The 22,402-nt window shown below is 40.5% G+C and overlaps 1 protein-coding gene across 8 annotated transcripts in view; it reads left to right on the top strand.

Annotated features, from left to right (window-relative positions):
* The window catches only part of SATB1 (SATB homeobox 1), a 94,149-nt gene that overhangs the window by 38,370 nt on the left and 33,377 nt on the right, over positions 1 to 22,402 (top strand). For all 8 annotated transcript variants that reach the window (XM_074574998.1, XM_074574999.1, XM_074574997.1 and 5 more), the window contains exons 6-8: positions 7,888 to 7,999; positions 10,648 to 11,102; positions 19,562 to 19,774. In XM_074574998.1, the coding sequence (XP_074431099.1) occupies positions 7,888 to 7,999; positions 10,648 to 11,102; positions 19,562 to 19,774 (780 nt within the window). The remainder of the gene's footprint in view (positions 1 to 7,887; positions 8,000 to 10,647; positions 11,103 to 19,561; positions 19,775 to 22,402) is intronic.

The following is a 22,402-nucleotide window of genomic DNA, read 5'->3' as shown; positions in this document are numbered from 1 at the left end:
TTGCCTAGCAGAACACTGGAATCCGAGAAGAGACTTGCTGAATATCATGTCCTATTTCCCAGCAAGGAAATCTTCCCTAACGTGGTGGATAATGCTAAGCAATTTTGAAGAGCCTTTTGCAAAAACTGTAGTGAAAACAACCATTGCAGCTGGTTGAAGATAGAACAATTGTCAACGTATCTATCAGGAGAATGTGTATACTTACATTTTGTGGAAAAGTTTTACATGCCCAAAGCTGAATTTCATGCATTCATAGATCTAAAATGTTCCCTATCACACTCAGCATTTGCATTAGGATAGCATTTGGAAGCATGCGCATTATGATTAGCATTTCCAGACAGGGAACAAGTCAGAAGCACTCTGACCTGGCTGTAACAGAGTGGTTGGAAATAAAAAAGGAAGGCTGAAGGTGTCTCTTACTCCAGATTTTCACCAGATCAGTCTGTGAGATCTCCAAGGCCCCACCTACCCCAGCCTTTATTCCTGTACAAGAAATGCTGGTTTGCCCTGTCCACATCTGTTGTGCATGATCTGGATTGTCCTCCTGGACTCCAGCTTCCTCTAGTCTTGTTCCTTGTGTCCCTAGAAGAAGAGGTGAGCGTAGGCGTGCAGGCTTCACAAAGTGCATTGCCTTGTCAAGGAACAGCAGCAGCCTGGAGAGGGAAACGGTTGGAGCTGAGGACCCCATCTCCGCATTACAGGACTGGGAAGGAAGGATGGAGCTTAGCCTAGAGTAGCTCAGCTCTGCTCCTATGAACTTGAAGTCCACCTGTGGTTGGAGCACGGCGTCTCAGTTTAGCTGCGTCCAGCAGAAATGCTGCCTGCGCGCCTTGAGATGGCTTTGTGATGGGCATGGAAGTAGGAGCAATGGAGAGAGCCCTGGAATATGTGCATTCCCAATTCAAGCTAAAAGAGCAGTTTAAATCAATCTACTTGCTTCATAAAAGCTTTTTCAAACAGATTCCTGGCTAAAATGGATAGTGTTTTCCTTACCCATGGAGCTCTCTGGTTTCAGACCTCTTCCAACAAAGGCACTTGCAGAGTCAACATCTTCACCCCTCAAAATATAGGACCATTTTCATTCCATGAAGTAAACCAAGAATTAATTTATCAATTATTGATTATTTTGTGTTTCATATTTTATCCAAGTTGATTTTAGGAAGTGTTTATCTAGGACTTCTACTACTAAATACCTGCCATGTACAAATAGTGTGCAATAAATATAAGGATCCTTAAAAAGATTCGTGTTGGACATCTGACAATGAAGACAAACGTGTCTTATGTCTCCTTATCTCTTACAGGTTGAGGTTGTGACTTCTGTTTCTGTCTCTTTTTTTTGTCTGAGGTACTATGCCGTAAAGCTCGTAAAGCAGTTATGAAGTTCTTCAGATCTGAGTTAACATTTCCCACCTACCTATCTTTCTCTCTTTTAAGCTTTTAACCTTTATAGATACAAGACTAGTATCTGGGAAGCAGCTTTTTATTTGAGCTTTATTTATATCCATCAGTGGGAGATGCTCGGAAAACATTGGGAGAATGCTGCTCTGTCATGCAGCAACTGGGAATTTACATTACGAAATGGTAAAAATAGTGCAAGGATCAGTTCCTTTAGATGCTGAATCCTCATTTCTGATTTTCAAAAATCTTCTTGTGTGTGGGTATATTTCTATACATATGTGAGCATACATATATATATGTGTATATATGATTGGGTTTCTTTTTGTTTTATATCTTCCCTCATTACATTCAACGTAGTTTTAGGTTTATGTTAATATGGGCATTTCTAATACTTAAAGACAACATAAGGCAGAAAAGGAGGAGGAGATAATTTAGGCTATACAAGGATAGGAGAAAAAGAGGAGGAAAGACATGATTATATATTGGAAGAAAAGCTTCTGCCATCATTTAAAATCTGCCTTTAGGCAGTTTTAACTTATATGACCAGCATTTGCCATGCAGATCCTTACTTCTCCTGACCCTGGCAACAGTATGGAGGTCAGATAGCCATCCAAGTGCAATGCCAAAGGCACAAACAAAAGTTTTTTTCTTCTGTGTCCATCTGTGGGTTTTTCCTTTATCCTGCGTGTTTATAGGGCATATGACAACAAATTCCATTGCATTACTTGTTATAGTTCAAGGTAATGGACCAAGGAATTTAACATAATTCTTCATATGCAATTAAACTGTCCATTTCATGATTCCTTGTCCAAAAAACAGCTAGTGGCTGGATATATTTGGTCTTTTACTCGGAGTGGCAGATGATAATTCTCTGCCATAGCAAAACACTAGAAACTGCTTTGCCCTGGTTGGGTTTTTGCAGTATGTGGGCTGGCATAGGCTCAGGCAGGCTAAAATATTTTGATTTGGGGGATAATCTTGCATTATCTGGTCAGGGCTTGAAAGTTCCCTTCTCATTTGAAAAATGTTAACATGGAGCCTCATGAGAAGTAAGCACTCCTAAGAGTTTGACTTGTATTAAAACCGATGCTGCGATTTCTACGCAGACAGAAGCCACTGATAGCAGCTAGGACCGCTCCCCCCCGCCCCCCACCCCCGCCAAATCTTTAAGTTCTGTTCTGCAACTTTATCACTATTCAAACTAGGTCTAGGGACAAAGGTTTGTAGCTTTTTTTTTTTTTTTTTTTTTAAAGGCATGTTAGGGTTGCAGCATTGGAACATGCTACCCTGCTGATGTCTGGGGATGTAAAGTGGAGGATTTATGGAAGAGAAAATAGAATAGAGCCTTAAAAGTTTGGCTTTAAAAAATGGAGCCAGTAGTTTGACAGATTGTTCAGTAAATGTTCATTTTATTGAGAATTATAAAAAAGGTGCTTAACGCCTCTGTGCCATTAATATAATACATTAAAAGGTTACTGTCAAGATTAGTGTTTCAGCTCTGAAAATTGACTGTAGGGTTTATGGGCAGCACTGCTCATATTCTGCTTGGAAGATGAGGTATCTTCTACTTACCACTTGACAAAACCATTATGCTGTTACCAGGCTTTCTACTGAAAAACTTGATAAATAGTAAAACATAAATAAAATCTTACTTGAAAAGCGGGAGAATGGTTCCTGTTTGTCTTATAGCCAGATTTAGCAGATGTGGGTTTGAATGTAAAACAGTTGTGAAAATAGCCAGTGTCAAACTAGTGCAAAATTAAACTTGTGGGGTGTTCTGTTTTCAGTGTCTGTTATTGTTGAAGCACTCCATTTCAAAAGCATGCATTCCTTTCTACAGAAAAAAAATCAGATTCCTTAGTTGAAATTAATTAGCATTCAGAAACCAGATAGCATGTTTTTGGGTATTCATGAGATCTCTGTTTGAAAAAATGTTTTTAACTTGTAGAAATGTGTTGCAACACACAGATGGGAAGAAAAAGAAAAAAAAAATCTCTTTAGCAAGCACTGTGTGTAAAAGGAATATTACATTTTGCACGCTCCTGATTACCCTGTGTAAACAGTTTTTGACATCTGTCTTTATAGTTTTCGAGGAGAGGAAGACTTTGTTAAAAGAACCATTTTTATACAGCAGTCACCATTTCAGTCTTGCTTTACCTGTATTATGAAAGCAGATGGTCTGCATGTCTTTTGAATATTTATAACTATCAAAAACAATCTCTTGCTATTCACCCTTAGGCTTATGAGATGTCAGGACTGTTCTGGTTGAAAAAAAATCATCTTGGGTGTTTACAGAAAGAGGATTACATTAAGCTGAAATGACTATACATTTTCCAGTTTAATATTTGTCCATCAGCTGTTTAATCGTATTTAGATAATTGTGTAAATAAGTTGTTGCAGCCCTTGCCCCTTCCACTGAGCAGGCTTGAAGCTTTAAACACCGATGAATGAGTTGCAAAAAAGCTTGGATTTTTTTTTTTTCCTACTTAAACAACCTGGAAGGCCCAAATAAGTTTTGGTTACAACGCTCCTTCTGAGGGAGATGTTTCATTTGCAAAGGAATCCCCGGTATCTAATTCAACTGAGTTCTAGGAGGCTGCTGTGTCTGTTACTCTCTGCTAAGTCTGTTAGTATGTATTTGTTCTGTGCAAATACTGCAGCCCAACTACCCCTTCATGAGGCATGAAAACAACCTCATTCTGCCCATATAAAAATAATTTTAAGGTTATTTAGGGGAAGTTTTGGGACTGTGGGGGTTAAAAGCTTTTTTGACTGGAAGCTGAGCAATCACTGATAACAGATTTTGCTGTGGTTGGTTGATTTGGCAGAAAAGCATGAACAGTTTTGGTTTAGATGATTGAATTAACCTGATTAACATTGTTTTTGTTGTTTTGTAAAAAGGACAACAGTATACTTTTAGCGATGATCGAACAATACTTCACCTGGTTGGAGAGCAGCGTTAGAGGCAATGACTCAGAAATCCCTCCCTGGTAGCACCCGCAGCGATGGCCGCAGCGACCAGCCGGCACCAAAGGCTCGGGTCCTTCCTGTGTCTTGCAGGACACATCTTGCATTAGATTCTGGCACAACACGCGAGGTGTCTGATGCTACTGTTTTATCAGGCTCTATTTGATGAAAAGAGTTCTTGTTGAGATTTAAGGTCTTTCCCCAGGGAAGTTCCCCAACTTCTTTGAGAGATGACGGTGTCTGGTTTTCAAATGTCTGGTATTTAATCTTCCCGAGAGAATGGGATTTGGTTCAAACTACGCTGGGTGAACCTCAGCTGAACTTCAGAACGAATTCTACCCCTACCTCCACACAGTTGTTGGATGCCTAATTATAATTAACTTATTTGGCTAAAAAAAGAGCACTTGGGCTGCAGCAGATGGTATCATTCCAGAATAGTGGGATTTCTGTGAAAGTGGCACCATTTCAGATGAGATCTCCTGATTCTCAGAACAGGACTGCAAGTGATGTGGTGGGGGGCGGTGGGGGGAGGGGCTAGGAATGGAGAGAGGGGAAAGAGGGCAATTTGAGACTGTGGGTCTGTGACCAGTTTTTGCATTCTATCCGTTTTCTTTGCGACGTGTGAAAAAGAAATCAGATGATGAGTGATGAATGGGATGCATTTGAATATTTGTATGATATATTTATATTCGTCATCCTTGTACATGGAAAGCATCTGCCTCTGTGCCTCACAGATAAGGAATGCCCGTGTACAGTAGTATCTGAATAGGATGGTTTTCAAATACAATCACTTTCTTGATAAGTATAAGCCAAGACATAGAGACCTCCTCACATATAATGACCTGGGAAATAAGAAAAGCTTCAGTGTGCCTCCAGTCTAGATCGTGGATCTCTGAAGACCACCAACTCATAGGGTTAATCTTCATGTTTAGGCCCTAAGCATAGTGGGCATTTGTATATGTAGGTTGCCATTAAAACACACAGGAATTCTAAAGCAATAGGAATTATATAGGAATTTCTATAGCAAGTGCATCTCTCTGCACTGACGTGACTGCGGGTTTGATGACAACATAATAAATAAAGCATAGAAACAATGAAATTCAATGTTGTCAAGTTATTTTCTGAGTTAACAAGGTAGTAATATTTTATCTGGCTTGTAAAATTTTGCCTTCAGTGAATTAGTAAATAAATCATTGATTCCTCCTGATGAGGATTCTTAGCGTAGGTAATATCACTTGAATGTTTGCATGAAGTGTTCTCAAAGAAAAAGCAGGATAATCTTCATTTAAAAATGTGTTCATAATGTCTGTGGGTTGGGTTTTTTTTTTTCAACTTTTAAGAGCTGGAGCAAAATCCCAATATTAGCCATCAGAGCCTGAAATTCACATTGTGTCAAAGCAGCTAAAATTCCTAGCAGTGTTACTTAAACAGACCAGTCCCCTATTTGGTTGTAAAATAAAGTGATTGCATTAAATTTATTCCTGGAGAAGCAGGGGGTGTCACAAACTGCTATGTCATTGGCATATCTTCTTTGTAAAGTGACATGGAAGGGAGCACTAGGAAATCCTAGACAAACATCTTCATCAATAGTAGGTAATTTACTGAAATTATTATCGATATACATGTTTTCATACTTACTGAAGTTATTTGGGCAGGAGAAGACATCTGAAAGGAGCAAAGTAAAATGAGAGCAAACCACCTTGAAGTCTAAATGACATCCACAAAATAGGCACAAGCTGATATGGGATGGTGGCCCGTTACATCTGCAGTTCCCCATTTTGCCCATGCAGATCTGCAGTGACTGTAGGTTCATATAATTTACCAGTTCAGATCCAGAGGACTTTCTAAATCACACCTAATGTATCATGTGCCCATGTTTAAAATGGCTTAATCTGTAAAGGAGCTTAAACAATAATTTTGTAAGTATTAGGCATTAATGATACTGCTGTTATATTGGAAATTTAAATCGGGTTCAGCTGCGCTTGGTTCAGGTCATTCAGGCTAGAGTTGCCAGTAGTCTATTAAGATTTCATTCTCCTTTTATACCACCGACAAAAGGCTTCTAGCTAATTTCAGAAATGCCAGATTAATATCAAGGAATGGTAAGAATTTTGGTGATTCAGAGGAACATTAAAATAGCTGCCTGGTGAGTAGAGGGTATCCACATTTGGCATAAATAATACTGCCTCACTCTAGCAGTTCTGAGCCTCCACAAATAGCATGGTACTGAGTAATAGCTTAGAAAATGGTTATCATAAACTTCACTAAGATCAATAATCAAGGTTTTACTCAGAAGCTGAACTAGCCTTATAAAAGAAGACTTATAGTAATATTTATTGCATTTTTACTCCAGATTCTTTCTTCCAGTGGTTATTGTAGTTTGTGTAACAAAGGGTTGATGCTGTACATTGATTTTACGACAGCACAAATATAGCTAAATGTTATGTGCTGAATAGCAAAGAAACATAATAATCAGGGCTTTGTCTTCTTGACTGTCATTGTTTTCTCAATATGCTGGACAATTCCTCTAGTTAAGCTAAAAGTAACTACTTTCCACATAGAAATCTAACGGGTGGCAAAGTTCAGTCTATTGAAATTACATTTGCTAATTTTGTTGTTCGTGCATCATATAGTGAGTATAATTTTCAAGTTGGAGCATTATCTCCTTTTGCAAGGCTTAGTCTTAATTGATTTTGCAAAAGAATGTACTGGAACTGAAAGTTTTATGCATTGTAAATTCCACTATTTTAAAATTGGTCAAAACTGAGCAGAAGGTAAATTTCTCACTGTAGCTATCTGATATCTCGAGAACCTTTGAGAAAAAAATCATCTCTATCATCCTTTAGTCTATTTTACAGCTAATATTCAGTTACAGAATTAGACATGACAATGAGAGCTTTTCATAAGGCTGTTTCTGTGAATCACTTAAAATAGCCTGTTTAGGAAAAGCAAGGCTGGATTCATTTTGGGTTGTTACATACATGTTTTATTCTACTATAAACCCCCTCATTTTATCCTACTAATAGGACATGGGCATATACTTTCACCGTACGATTTTCTGGGATCTCCCCTGTGATAAGTGGCACAAAGGGAGTGGGCCTGGATAACTTGGGGCATTGTTAGCATCTCTGGAGTCAGCGTAGGGTTTGTATGCCTGTAAACTTGTGTGGGTACATGAAGGGTCAATCGAATTTAAAAACATAAGTAGTATGAACAAAATGCACTTTCAAGATTAGCATCTTCTGTCCAGAGCCCATCCCATTGCCTGATGTTTCTTGGTCGATAACTTTGTTCTTCCTTTAGTACATCTGCTTTTTTTGCTCCCATTTACAATATACCTTGGTTTGTTTTTATGCTCAATTAATGAGTTTTTTAAAAGGCTTTGGACGACAGGATTAAGGATGCAATATGGTTCTCAAACTCTAAAAATATAATGATTTCAACAATTGAAATAATTTCTGCTTTGACTCGTACTGCTCTGTATTACAGATATTTTTTTTTTCTTCTCCCCTTTTCACACAGAGTATGATTTCTTCCATTGTGAACAGCACTTACTATGCAAATGTCTCAGCAGCAAAATGTCAGGAATTTGGAAGGTGGTATAAACATTTCAAGAAGGCAAAAGATATGATGGGTAAGCAAAAAAAAAAAATAAAAAAAAATGCCATGATGGTGGATACATACCATTATGTGTCACGTTGAGGTCTGTCATAGTCATATGAGAAGCCAGGTCCCTTCATGATAAGTTTAGGATGCTTTTGATGAGTAGATGTAGAAAGTACATATATAGTGAAAGAATTCATTTAAATAAATATTTGCTATTGAAACAGCCAAACTGTCTTGGGTTGCCAGAGATGTAAAGCTGTCATTCTGTAAATCTAGAGATCTTCTACCGCCCAGAATAATTGTTTAAAAAACCTGTTCGTGGAACTGTGACGGACTGATTTTTTTAATGTATGTATTTTTTTTTCTCACTCTGGCTAATGTACGTTTAAAGAAACAGCGTTCTATAACTGTCACTGCCTTCCAATAAGTACGCTATAATCTTATGAATATCTTTCCCTAATTTTGGGACCCCGATTTCAATTCATTTTAACAAATAGTTGTTGTGACAATTGTTTGCTTTTTGTAGTAAGCACAAGTAAATTACTAGAGAAAACTGTCCCCCATCAGTGGGACATATTAATTCTGTAATACCTTTTATCGTTCTGTACTGTCCCTTTTTAAAACTATTTCTTAGACCTGTTAACATAATTTTGAACACTTTATGTCAGAAAATTTCTACATAGTTTTCAGCAGAATGAAGAAATGGGACCTCAATTTGAATTGAATTTTGAGCTTGACTTAGCTTTCAGTACTTGAAGCAAAATCATTCATCTACCAAAACGGGTTCCTTGCCTTTTATAGCTTAAGGCTGTAATGAAGACAATGCATCACTTTTGTGATAATTGCTTGAATTACTATTCCAAGTGAATGGCCCACTTGGGTTGATCTCTACTTTCCGCTAGTGAAAAAAGGCGGCTTCTTGCCTTTATGTACTTTGTACCTTCTGTGCTACACTGAACCCTTCTGAGACCGACAAAGTCAGTGGTAAGACTTCGTTTGGTTTCGGGTGGTCCCTGTGTAAGGCCGGAGAGTGCCTGCCCAGGGGGGTGACCTTCCCACTGCATCCTCTCCTGCCTCCATCACTGCAGCGCTCCTGTATGGGGCAACCCCTGCGAAATTTGCCTTGCGTGGTCTGCCACGGGAGGTTCACCATCCGTTCGTTCGGGAACAGTGAAACCAGTGCATAGGAAACGTGCGTGTGTGTATTCCTGTGTAACCTAATGCTGGGGAGAGAGGCTGTGCCGCCCCCAAAGCCTCACAGATGAGGAGCAGCGGGTGCTCCGTTGAGGGACTGGTCCAGGCTGTGGGCACCAGACCTCGCTGCAGAACAACTCGCTTTCCTTTTTTTTAAAAAAAATTTCTGCCCATGATAGGACAGAGGGGGAAGGCAGGGCTGTGGGTGGTAATCCACGTGCCAATTTCTTCTTCCAGCTCTCATCCCTGTGGAGGAAAGGGTGGTCTTGCAGCAAATGACTGTTAGTGAAGACCATACTTACTATGAAAAGTTCAGATTGCCTGTTTTTTTAAAAAAAAATACCAAACCTGCTTTACTAGTATAAGAAAAAAATTGCTACAACTCTTCTGTGAAGATACTGGAGTTTTGGTTTTTAAATAAAGCATATTTTCTTAAAGCTATTTCCAGACCAGCACTGCTACAAAGCTCTAGTACTGAGATTCTTTAAAATGAAAGAAGTGACGTACATTGATAAAAAGGATCCTCCTTTACATCAGCCTAGAGTTATTTTATATTGTCTTATCATGCACAAGAGGGGAGCTGGAAGAACTCTTGTAGTTTAAAAAACTGTGTGGTTAATTAAAAAGGAGGGTGTGTCAAGGCAGATGAGTTAATATAAGAAAAAAAATCAACCATGTTGCAAGTCACTGAAAAAAAACATGCATACATGGTTGCAAGATAAAGCAGCCCATCTGTGTAATTTACATAAATTATACTAGTTCCTAGCAGTCCCATACAATTGATGCAGCATCTAGAAATTAGCAGAGCATGGGGAGGTCCACACCCCACCCTGCTTGTTACAGATTTCCAGTGGCTGGGAACTGCAGATGTCGTGGCGGGGACACCACGGGAGGAACAAAACCAGTCACCAGGGGCTTCTCCCTCTGGTCGGGCTGCGCTTTCCTGTACCAGCCCCCCTTGCCCTTTGCGCAGATGCACCTACCATTTCACCCGCATCTTCTGCAGCACGCAGAGTGGTTTACCATCTCTCATCTTTGCCCCCTCTCTAGAGTCCCCTGTGGCCATCGCTGCAGGGATGCGCTCTGCGGCCGCACGCTCCTGGTTTGGCTGCATTGCGCTTTTGGAAAACTCTCAGGAAATTACTCCTTCACCGTATGGGGTTTCCAGCACGTGGTTTTGCCTCTCATGTTCTGCTGGTTCCTCCAAGGGTTTGGTGACAATGATGGGCAGTTTGTTGGATGTTTTTTTTTAAAAAAATGTTCAGTACACCATTATTCATAGTTAAATTTTGAAGGCAAATAGCTGCAATGATGTTATGTGATGTTATGGGCCTGCTGCTCTAGGCTGGAGAGTACAGTAAGCTTGAACCTGAATGAGCCATTTTATATTTATTTCTTTTTATTAGCACATCTTGCGAGGACCGTGAAGTTTGTGATTTTCAGTCTTATGTTGGCTTTTTCAATGTCTCTTTTCCACCGTAGTTGAGATGGATAGCCTTTCTGAACTATCCCAGCAAGGTGCCAACCATGTCAACTTCGGTCAGCAGCCGGTCCCAGGGAACACAGCCGAACAGCCTCCATCCCCTGTTCAGCTTTCTCATGGTAGTCAACCATCAGTTCGGACCCCGCTTCCAAACCTGCACCCTGGACTTGTATCTACTCCCATTAGCCCTCAGCTGGTAAATCAGCAGCTGGTAATGGCCCAGTTGCTGAACCAGCAGTATGCAGTGAACAGACTTCTAGCCCAGCAGTCCTTAAACCAACAGTACTTGAACCACCCTCCTCCTGTCAGTAGATCCATGAACAAGCCGTTGGAGCAGCAGGTCTCAACAAACACAGAGGTGTCTTCCGAAATCTACCAGTGGGTCCGTGACGAACTGAAACGAGCAGGAATCTCACAGGCAGTATTTGCACGTGTGGCTTTTAACCGAACTCAGGTCAGTTGTCTTTTTTTCTTCTTTTTTTTAAATCTGAGTCCCTTCTTTCTCTCTCTATTTAGTAATTATCACCTTTTAAGTCTCTCTCCTCATTTCTGCCTTGTCACTTAGCTCCTGTGAAGGAACCACGCTTCCTCGCAGGACCAGTGTCCGTGTTGATACAGTACAGAAATCTTCAGTGACTGGTTTGTGGCAATACCCGCTGTTCTTACACACACCTTGGTTCCTCTCCAGTTGTGATGGTTTATGAATATCTTAAACTTAATCTTCCCTGGAAAGGACATAAACAGCTTTACGCAGAACCATTCACAAAGTCACACGACAGATTGCCTTTTGGGTTGCAAAGGTATACCCATGCTGACCACATGCATGCACTGAACAACCTGTCGTCTTTTCACAGGTGTGCCCTGAGATGTGTTTTTTATCCTTGTTTGCATTTATTTTTATTATTTTCTAGTGAAAGTCTTAATAACATCATTTCAGGCTTCTGAAAAGATTAAAAATTAAAAGCTTTATTTTTAGATCATCTTCTCTTTTCATTTATTTTTGTAGTTTGTTGCAAAAACAGTAGTTGCTGAGATTGCCGATGTCCGCGTCAGAACATATACTTCAGCTCTTCAATGCAGAAAAAACTAGCCCTAGCAAAGCTGATAAGTAACACTAAAATGTGTTATTTTTTACACCTGTTTTAGAAGCTAACCCTGTTATAATTTATTCTGCTCTATGAATTTAACTTAATGCCATGTTGCATGGAATTTAATCAAGCAGAAATTATGGAAGAAATGTCAGTATATCCAATTCAAATAATAAGATCTCAAAATTTTAGAAGTCTGTTTTAACAGAAAATACAACAGGATTTTTTTTAAAAGGAAATATTTTAAAAAGATGTAGGTAAATGTAGGTAAATTTTCTTTGACTCCACATCTTTAAACTTAAGGAACAGGTATTTGTCCATTGTAGATTATCATAAATAAATCATAATTTGGACTTCTCTTGAAATGTTGATGTTTCTCCCTGCATAGCTTAGAGAATAAAAATCCTGTTTCAAATGCACTGCTACCAGGTTTGGATCAGTATGTCATTTGTAATTGTTCTGAATTATTATTGCCTTAAAAATTTTTACATCCTCCTTTAGCTAAAAGAAAGAAGAGTCATGGTGTGACTTCTCTGTAGAGCTCTGTGTGTGTGTATATCTTTCCTCTTAACAGCAGAGGAGGTTTTCAAGATCTGGGTCTTTCATACCAAATTTCATGGAATACATGAACTCATGCAAGGATTACTTAAGTAAGTCAGGTTCAGGCAGTGTCTGTTGTCATATTTAAGAATAAGTGACATAAAGTTTTGTTTAATACAGTATTTAATATTTTGACTGTTGATACTATAAAGTATTGAAATAATAACAGTAGCTTCAAATTACCGTGGTTTGCAGCTGCCATCTTACCTGGGCAAAAAGCCAAGCAAATAATTCAGAAAATAAATAGTTAATTAGATATTTACTCCTTTCTCAGACTTGCCTAAAAGCAGCTTGTTTCCTCTCAGCTTCCTCCCCCCTCCAAAGTCATTTGTTCATTTTCTGTCAGCTAGTTTTGCATACAGCTTTTTGGTCTTTATCGTTTGTGCGTGAACACTGTTTGTTACCTTGAAATATGAGGACAATTGGTTCTGACTGGACACTGAATTTATATGGCACAGTATAGAAAGATGTTCTTGAGATGCAATGAATGCAACCGTAGAACCAGATTTCTAGGGCAAATACTGTTCAGTATATATTTTTCTTACTACAAATGTTATTAAATATTTGTTTAAAGTTCAATTCTTTCACAGATGTTGTGGTTAACCAGATTGGTAAAATGTGTTCAAAGTGACCCAAAACTGGGAGGAAACCCCAAAATGAACGTTGGATACAAATACTATGAAGGGATACGAAATATATATGTAACATATTTGGGCAATTTTCAACCAAATCTGCTTGAAAGAACACAAAGTAGTATCCCTATATCCTACAAATTGTGTTAGCTAGCCAAATTAGTATTTGCAGTTAGCTACATAAGATTTTGCAATATTTCTCCTATATTGTGGTGAACGTGGGGAACAGAAAGGAAAAAATACTAGGAGTCTAGGCAATATTAGCCGCAGTGTTGCCAAGAAATATCTCAGCATACTTTTAATATGAAGCGAAGCCCCGCTGAAATCCAGAGGAGTTTGTTGTAGGCACGTTTCACTTTTGCAAAACTGAAAGTTGCTAATTGTACCCACAGTAGCAGCTACGTCCAAGTATAAATACAGGTAGAGATACCTGTGATTGTTATAAGAAAGCATGTAAATTAGTTTTGCTTGCTGTACTTCGGAGTTTGTCTCAGGTTATTCAAGGATACATCACATTTAACTAAAATTAGGGCAGCTCTTTAATAACTGATGAAATTTAGATGCTATTTTCTAATATTGAAGTAATATCTTTTGGGGGTTTTGTGGTTGTTTTTTTTTTTTTCCTGGCTAGAGCAAGTGAAAATGCTTGTTGAAATTCATCTACTGTTTTCTGAGATAAAAAGCTAACTCAGGCTTACCACTGACATTTTTGAAACTGTCATAAGCATATTTGAGCCCTGTCCAGGGACTGTATCATGCCATCAGTTTCTGAAGGCAAAAGATCTTACTGAAACCGGTTAGGAGTTCTGTGCAAAAAAACCCCTGATGTCGAGATATGGTCTCAGATGAGGGGAGAGATTTGCTTTCAGTGTAGAAGTTAAGGAAGGAAGTGTACTGTAAACTAAGAGTAACTTAGCTTAATGTTTTGTCAATAAAAATGGGCTTCGGTTGAATTGGCTGAAGGTGTTGGCACCTCTTGTCTTAGAGACTTGTGCCCTGCAATATGAATACAGAATTTCTTGGAGGTTTTGGGTGGCAAGAGGGGGTTCTACCATCTTAGTGTGGTAATTCAACAGTTGGCCCTAATTTCCAAGAATTTTTCGTTCGGGGGAAGAATGTTCTGCTTCCTCCCAGCCCAAAGGAAAGAATTTGGTAAAATTAATTCTGAAAACTAGAGTATTTTTTTTTTTTTAAACTATCATCTATTTATAAGGCAGAAAAAAACCCTCAGCCACACCTCAGAAAATTTAAAGTGTGTCTTCTTGGATAACTTCCCCCCTGCCTTCAAAATGGTAGTTTCAAAAATGTGTGGTTCTCAGGAACGTGCGTCGCGAAGTTTAATCCAAGAGGAGTCCAGGAGGCTACAACTTGAATGGAAATTAGTGTCTATCCAGGCACAACAGAACAATTGTTGTAGGGAGCAGAAGTGGTTTCGGAGGATGGAGCAGCTCTCCGCACGAGAAATTTCCCAGTGGTCCTTCTAGGGAGGCTTCAGGGGGTCTGAAGTGTTATTTGTCCTTCAGCAGTTGTGATTCCAGCTCACTGGCTGCAAAGAAACAGATTGAATCGCGTTAGCACCTCTTTGTAGTGCTCCATGGAAAAGTTAGTTGAGTCAGGATTCGTGCTAGCAGGTCCGAGCTTCACCTCAAGCATGGCTACCAAATGCATGTGCCACCCTCTGTTTGCTGGGGTAATTTCAGTAAATTGAGCTGGTTACGTTTCGGTTGCCGTTCGGCCGAATTAATCAACGTAGTATTTTTTCCAGCTGATGTCAGTGCACTGTGCAGACACCTCCGCTCTCTTGAAAGAGCAAGTTCAGTGTTTTCCTGCGCTTTGCTGGCCAGAGAATGGCATTTGTGATCAGTTCGCTGGCCTGGGTGGCACCGAGCAGCCGGGGGGTGACAGTGCCGATGCATTGGGGCAGCCCCCTGTGGCGCGGTGCCCCACGGCAGCCTCTTCGCAGCCCCCCGTCGGCAGGGGGGCTCAGCCTGCCCCTGCAGATTTGCAAATAAACTGGGAGACTCCCTGCTCTTGTTCTTCTGGAGCTGGAGCAGAGCATCAACCACCTTCGGAGCCCTCAGCAAATAAACAGGCTCCTCTGCCATTTCTGTCCTGCCTTTGTAAATGTAAACGCGAGTCAGGAAACGGAGAGCTTGGCTTCCCACAAGCAAGCCTGACATTCGACGGGAAGGCGTAGCTTAACCCGGTGCGTGGCAGGGTGACATGTGCCTACTGCGCGAGCAAGGAATTGTGTTAGTCATGGTTGTGGTTGGAACCGTGACTGGGGGCTGCCTCTCTCTCTCTCTGTGCACTTTCAACCATAACATTTGCTGCATGAACTCGGGCGCTGCTGTACGGAGGTGACCTCTCGGCTCCATCTTCGCGGAAGGAGGGGGAGTGCTTTTTGCTGCTTTGGCTGTGTCTGACTATTGTAATTTTTCTTCTCCCCACCAGTAGTGACAGTTTCTCATCTCAAGGTTTTTAGGAACTTCCTAGTGTTTCTGCCAGGTACCTTTTCTCTCCCTGTCTTTTCTACTTCACCCCCATGCTTGTTTGAAATATTAGCTGCCAGGATGCATTGCCTTTCGTTCATCTATAATGCCTTTTCCCATATGAGAAAACTTCAGTGTATTTAGGACTGTGCTCATGCTAATTCTGGGCAATTGCTATTTCGAGGAAGAACACTGGGATGCAGTAAACGGCTCCGTGTAATTTTAAAACAAAATCTAAGTTTACACAAACCACCTTCTCAGGCGCTTTTTTTTTTCTTCCACTTTGTCTTTGGCACACTTTATTTTCCAGTAAAATGAAAAATGAAGATGGATTATTCAAAATTGATAACAGTAATGGACCATCATGTAATGTTTTATTGAATTTGAGTTCTGTAAATTATGTGGTAGAGAGAAATTTGCCTGCTTAAGTATAACAGAAATTGCCACTGTATTCATATAATTCTTCGTAGTGTAATTTAAGAAAAAGCACACTATCCATATCACTATTGAATAAAAGGTAAAAAGGTGCTATTACACTATCATGACAGCTCTCCTCTTGCTACTAAGCGACATAGATAAATGTGTCTGCTTATAACTTACTTGGCGGGGATCCAGGCTTGTAGGTGGAGCTTGCAAATAATCTTCCACCTGGACATGGGATGGGAGCACCCCGCAACGGAGAGGGATAGCGTTCAGGGATGTTTTGCATGTTTTGGGGAGGTTTGGGCAAATTGCATTTTTCTTCTGGGAGCTTTGAAGTTCTATCAGGCTGATAAAATCTATTTGAATCAGTGATTATCTTCCAAGAGGAGACGAACTGAGGGCCAGACAGGCACTGTTTTTGTTCATATTGGCAGACACTTTCGTTTATCTGCATTTTTAAAGAATTCATAATTAGCTTTTGAAAGCCCTGATAATATTTATTGAACATTTTTGTGCAATTAGTAATGAATTATACTTGTGATGACACGTAAACTTTCTTTTTTTCAATGGGACCTGGTAACATTTTAAGAAAACACATTTCCAGTGCTAAAAGAATACAAGGGAGGAAGAGTGAGGAGGACAGCAAGCCTGACAGTGTTTGTAATCTCTATACAAAACACCATTTAGCTTTTATGCAACCTGAAGGACAGTATCAGGAGGTCACACCAAGACTTATATCTTGGCAAACCAGTTCAAGCCTGGTAAAATGAACAGTAAAACTCTGCACGTCAGCACGGGGTGGGATGTAAGAGCCGATGTTTTCTTTCTAGGATTTTCCCATCTTGTCTAACAATTTTAGCTGAAGTTTTGTTCTCAGAAAATTGCAGCAGTGGCAATGAAGTAGTATGTGAAGCAGGCAAACTGTATTGTAAGACTTTGCCTGCACTTGGTACTGCACCTTATTTGTCATGTTATTTCCTCACATATTCTGACCTTTGGGTTCAAAGCTCCTAGAAGCAAACACCTCCCTCCTCCTTGCCTTCTTCCCGCTCTCTCATCTCCCTTTTCTCTCTGCCTCTGTGTCCTCTGCTCTGCTCTTAGCTCATGCAAGGAGCCATGGCACTGATGGGGGAAGGAGCGAATGATTACTTAATGGCATTTCTAATCACCAAGAGGTGTCCTGCAGCAATGGTCATACCAAGAAACGCAGGAAAAAATACAAAAACCAATTTTCTTTGTTTACTTATTTCCCTGGGGGGGCTGGGGGGGGAAGTTATACAAGAAAAACAGCCTTTTCTGCTTCTTTTAGCTGCCCACTATGTGGCAAAGGCTTATACAAGCAAATATTTTCTATTATGGGCTAAAGTATTTTTCAAGGACATTTCCTGTGGCTGAGAGTGGGCTGGCTGTTGGTAAGGAGTCTCCTCTTCTGCCAATGATCAGTCCACTTCAGTTTAGCTTTTCTTTCTTCTTTTTAATCCTGGTGCGGTGTTTTCAGCACAGTTGCAGTCAGAAATCACACGTGTTTACACCTCCATCACACATGCTGTGCTCTGCACACAGCTTTGCCTTGTCTCCGGTGGCACAAAATCATATTTTGCCTCCCTTGGAGGATGGGTCGTGTAACCCTACCACTGATCAACACTAGTAAATGTGTGTTTGAGTTCTTAGAAGTAGAAAAAAATGCTAGATGAGTTTAATTTCCATATTTGCTACTAAGTAAATTTATTATTAGACTAATGGTTAAGAAACATTCTAAAACTTATACTCCACCCAAATGCCACTTTTGTCTGTAACTCTCTTATTTACCTTCTGAGTAGTTTCTGCTTGGATACCAGAAAAGAAGAGGGATGAAGAATAGTGGTAAGAAAGTATCCCGCAGGATTATTTTTTTTTTTTTAATCCTCTTCCAAATTATTTTTCACGTGTAGTGCTGGAAAGACTATTTGTGTTCTTCATCCCATTTCCCTCTTGCGTGTGCCAGCACAGACAGGGCCATGAGGACCACACTGGCCCCAGTGTAGTGGTTAGCACCCCCGTCCTCATCCCCCCTGAGAGATCGAGGGGCGACGGGGCAAATGCAGAGCTCAGAGCTGCTCTGTGTGGGCTCTGACCTTTCCTGAGAGCAGTGGCTTTGCAGCAGCACCTTCTTAAGGAGCTTTTTGCTGGTAGGATGGGACCTTTGACGGAGGTGACAGCTTGCATAGGTGCTGTGAGCACCAGACTTCCCTGCAGAGGAGGCTGACGCTTGGGCCGTAGCTTTCTGTTGCACTCCCTTAGGAATGGATATCTTCAGTCAGGATTGCCTGTCTTTAGCTTTTTTATTGCCTGCCTCCCTCCCTCCATTCACTCCTCCATGGTTCCAAATAACTCACAACAGTTCTTTAGGAAAAGAAACATCAGGTTGTGTTTCTTCTTTAAAATCATATCCATGTTCCTTGTTACATTAGCAATAGAAGCCTCTCATATCAACACTCGCCTTGTCCCAGCATGGCAACGGCATTCATTCTAAAAAGAATTTCGCGTTTGCTTTTGGAAAAGTTAGTTTTCTTATCACCACCTTGTTACTTCAAGACAGGAGAGCATTTTGTATGTCTGACATATTTAAAAGGCAAATTTGGCAGGGGGGAGGTTTCAAGAACCCGGTGACATTAAAGTTCTAGTTGCACTCACAGGTTCATAAATATTTCATCTTTTAGAGTAATTAGGTGTCCCAGGCCGCCAGGCCTGCTCCATTGCTGAGAACCGAGATGAAATGATTACGTAGGAAACCTGGTGTGGTCTGTACGAGCTGCTGGCAGCGGGCTGTCGTCTGCAGCCTGCCCACCTCTGGCTCGTGGCCACGGGTGCCCTGTTCGCTGTTTTCCTCTCATTCCCCACTGCTCACCTTCTTCTGAAAGTGGTCAAAGGGAGCAACGGTAAATGGACTTAGGAAATGACACCTGCGCAGCGGGTGCTCAAATAAATAGCCCGAGCGGCGGGCTGGGTGAGGATTAAGGTTGTCCTGGTGAGGAGAGGGACAGGATGGGAGGAGGAGGAGGGTGAAGGAAGGAGAGCATCCAACTGTGAGCTTCCTCACTTGTTGTTAAACTCCACTATACAACTCTCAAAATATTGCCTGATAAAAAATATGGACCTGAGTCAGTTAAGCAGTACATTAGGAACGTTGCAAGTTTATCGTCACAGATTAGTTGTGAAATATCACTTCCTTTCAAAGAGCTCTTAAAGTTGCTAGAAGTGTGGAAAGCCATTTTTTTTAGGTTGGCTATGCATTTTGTCTGAGAAGCCTGAGAAGACCCTGGTGTCACGCCTCTGGACTATCTGTATTTCACTTACTCTTAACGACTTGTGATTGTCTGTCGACTGTGAAAGATTTCATGGCAAGTTAAGCCAGTAAAAGGAAGGAGACCTATTAGGCAGATTCAGTTGATGTTGTATGCAAAACAGATGCTTAATGAAATTAAGGGTACAATTGAGGCTCTCTTCTCTGCTACCTAAAATGCCATTAACGTATTCCTACGTGGAGCGAATAGTCCATTTGCTGCTCTCGTCCTCAGCCCAGTGGAAAGAAGGAGGAGGACTGATAAGCGGTGGGTTTGCAGTGCGGGGTTGTACATGGGCTTCACCTGGGCTAACTCTCCAGCCTGTGCTTTTTTTTTTTTCTTCCCCTCCCTACAGGGCTTGCTCTCAGAAATCCTCCGAAAGGAAGAGGATCCCAAGACTGCCTCGCAGTCCTTACTGGTGAACCTTCGGGCTATGCAGAACTTCTTGCAGCTGCCGGAAGCCGAACGAGATCGAATTTACCAGGACGAAAGGGAAAGGAGCTTGAACGCAGCCTCTGCGATGGGCCCCGCACCTCTCATAAGCACACCGCCCAGCCGGCCCCCACAAGTAAACCACTCTCTCTCTCTTTCAGATTTGCTCCTTGTGTTTTCTCCCGGCCCTGCCGGGTGATAACCTTTCTTAAAAAGACGAAAGCTTTTACTGCTGCATTTTTTTAAACGCTCGTAGCATCATTATTCGCAGTGCATATCACAAATTAAATTTAGGAAATATAATGGGTAATAGTAGCAGTTTATTACTGCCAATTTTCTAGTTTTAAGATAAATTCTGTCCATTATGGCCCTTACAGAGTGTTTTGCTCATTTTACTGAGATACGAGCTTTACTGGGCCTGGACCGTGCTACCTTTCAGCTGTCTTTTTTTCCTATAGTTCTCAGGTGTTGGTTTTAATGTTAGAGGTTCACATAGGGATTTTGAAGGATTTGGACCACTAAACTGAGTGGGAATGAAAGCAGAAGTATGAGTACATTGTATTGTCTTAAAAATTATTTCCCAGGAAACGAACAGGCAAAACTAAAGGCATGAGGGAAGAGGACTGCATCCCAAAATGCTGGGCGCGCTTTCAAGCTGCTTGACAGCTGGATAACATAACAGACTTGCTATATCCATTGCTCGGAAAGATTGGGATATGTTCATTAAAGCTTCATTTAGTATTTGTTCAAATGAAACACCTATTGATTTCTGCAAAATCTAGTGGGACTATTAGTTTAATTCTCCGAAAATTATAGAGTTTGATAGAGTGGGATCTAGAAATTGAATGGGTGAGTCCTTGTGCCCGTCAGGGGAACTTAGCTTTTAGGGTACATGAGAAGTACAGGTGTGAGCCATAGGAACGCGTAGGATTTCCACAAAGAAGAAACACGGCTGTGAATGAAACACTCCAAAAATAGTGTACCTTTTCTCAAATACTCTGCGTTGCTGTGGCTCAGGGTTCTACCTATGCAAGGACAAACCAAACTGATCTACAGATATGTGAGAATCGTGCAGGATACGCAGTCCAGATTTGCTGTACAAAGCAAGGCTTTGTGGTGGTGGGAGTTTTGTGATGGCTGAGTGTATAAACACAGAGCAGTTTTTTACTAACCAGGCTCAGGCATGTGCCTATGACTGTACTCCGTACCCATTCTGAATGCTATAAATTCCTCCAGGTTATTTTTCTAATTTCCCTGCAGCTAATGGATGCTAAGGACCAGACTGAAGTAATGAATAACACAGTTGTAGGAAAAGGGAGGAGAGAAGACACTTTGACCTGCTGCAGTACTTTTCACAAGAAGAGAAAAAAATCTTAGCAGAAAGAACAGACTGTGCTAATGGTCTAGTTTTGTTATCATTAACTGAGTTTAGTCTATGAAATCCACTAAAGATACTCTTCAAGATAAAGGATGAAAATCTATTTACATAGTAATGCGTTAGTGGGAAATAGTTAAATACAGATAACTGTGTTTAAAATAACATTTGAGTTTGTTTTAATATCTGTACCTGCTCCCACAGCCCAGGTAATTCAGAGCAAAGGCTAACCCTCCTTCTTAACTTATCTCTTTCTGCCAAGGTAATGTCTCACTCTGTCTCAAGTGGTCTTGGGCAATTTCACAGCTAAAGAACAGAGTTAATTACAGGACCTTCCAGAAGGATGTCGAGTCAGAGGTAGTCCTTGTATTGGTTTTAATTCACACTTTAAACTGCATAAATCCCTCGCAGCCAGAAAGAAAGTGAGACTTAGGGGTTTTCTTAGCTGACAAAACATACTGCAAGTCCACATTTGGGGGTCGGAGGTGGGGTCTGTCTGTCTCTACTGTGCTCTTGTTCATAATTACTTTTCATTTTTTTAGTGGAAGTCAGGAGTATAGTTAACCTAATCACGATGGTTCAAAGTGGAAACAGCATACGGTTTTGTTTTAATCCGTTTCAAAAAGAAAACAGGTTTATACCGAAACCTTATAGACTAATACTTGAAGTCCACAGAACAAAACAGTTTATTTTCTAGCCGTTATATTGTTCTCTGTCATTCAGCAAAACATACGCACTTTACCAAGTGGATGGACCGAGGATGTGGAAACCTCTGAGTTGGGATTCACTAAATGTGAACCCTGGATTTGAAAATTGAAATGTCAGTATTGGTAACATAAGTTCACCACTTAATGCTAGAAATAGTAATGAAATGATTCTAGTTGTTGCACTGGCAAGTATAACTTTACAGATCGTAGCAGAAATAAATTATAGTCAGGATACGGCAAAATTATTAATGCAAACTACTACTCTGATACCCCCCCAAATATCCACAGTTTATTGAATATTTGATACTAAGGAAATAAAACTACTAGTGGCGTTACTACCAAATTTATTATAAGCAATTATTTGAAGTTCACTATAGAGGAATACAGCATATTTTTCTAGTTTAGCTGTGAGCTTCTTGAATAACTATTGAAAGGCAAAACAGACCGTTTATCCTCACAACAGAATTTACGCAAGAGCCAACATATTTAATATTAAATCTTTAGACCAGTGTAACATTTTAAACAATTAAACTATGAAACCATGAAAAATGGGAGCTAATATGCCACACATGAAGGTTTATTTTGCAATTGCAAGTTATCAGTTTCGGAAGGATGTGAAAATAAACATCCTGAAAAGGATCTATTTTGCATTTTTGTGTTGCCAACTGGTGGCCAGACAGTA

The sequence above is a fragment of the Larus michahellis genome, chromosome 2 (genome assembly GCF_964199755.1).
Source record: "Larus michahellis chromosome 2, bLarMic1.1, whole genome shotgun sequence".
Taxonomy (NCBI): Eukaryota; Metazoa; Chordata; class Aves; order Charadriiformes; family Laridae; genus Larus; species Larus michahellis.
The sequence above is the reverse complement of the archived record's forward strand: the minus strand, read 5'-3'. Positions and strand labels throughout refer to the sequence as shown.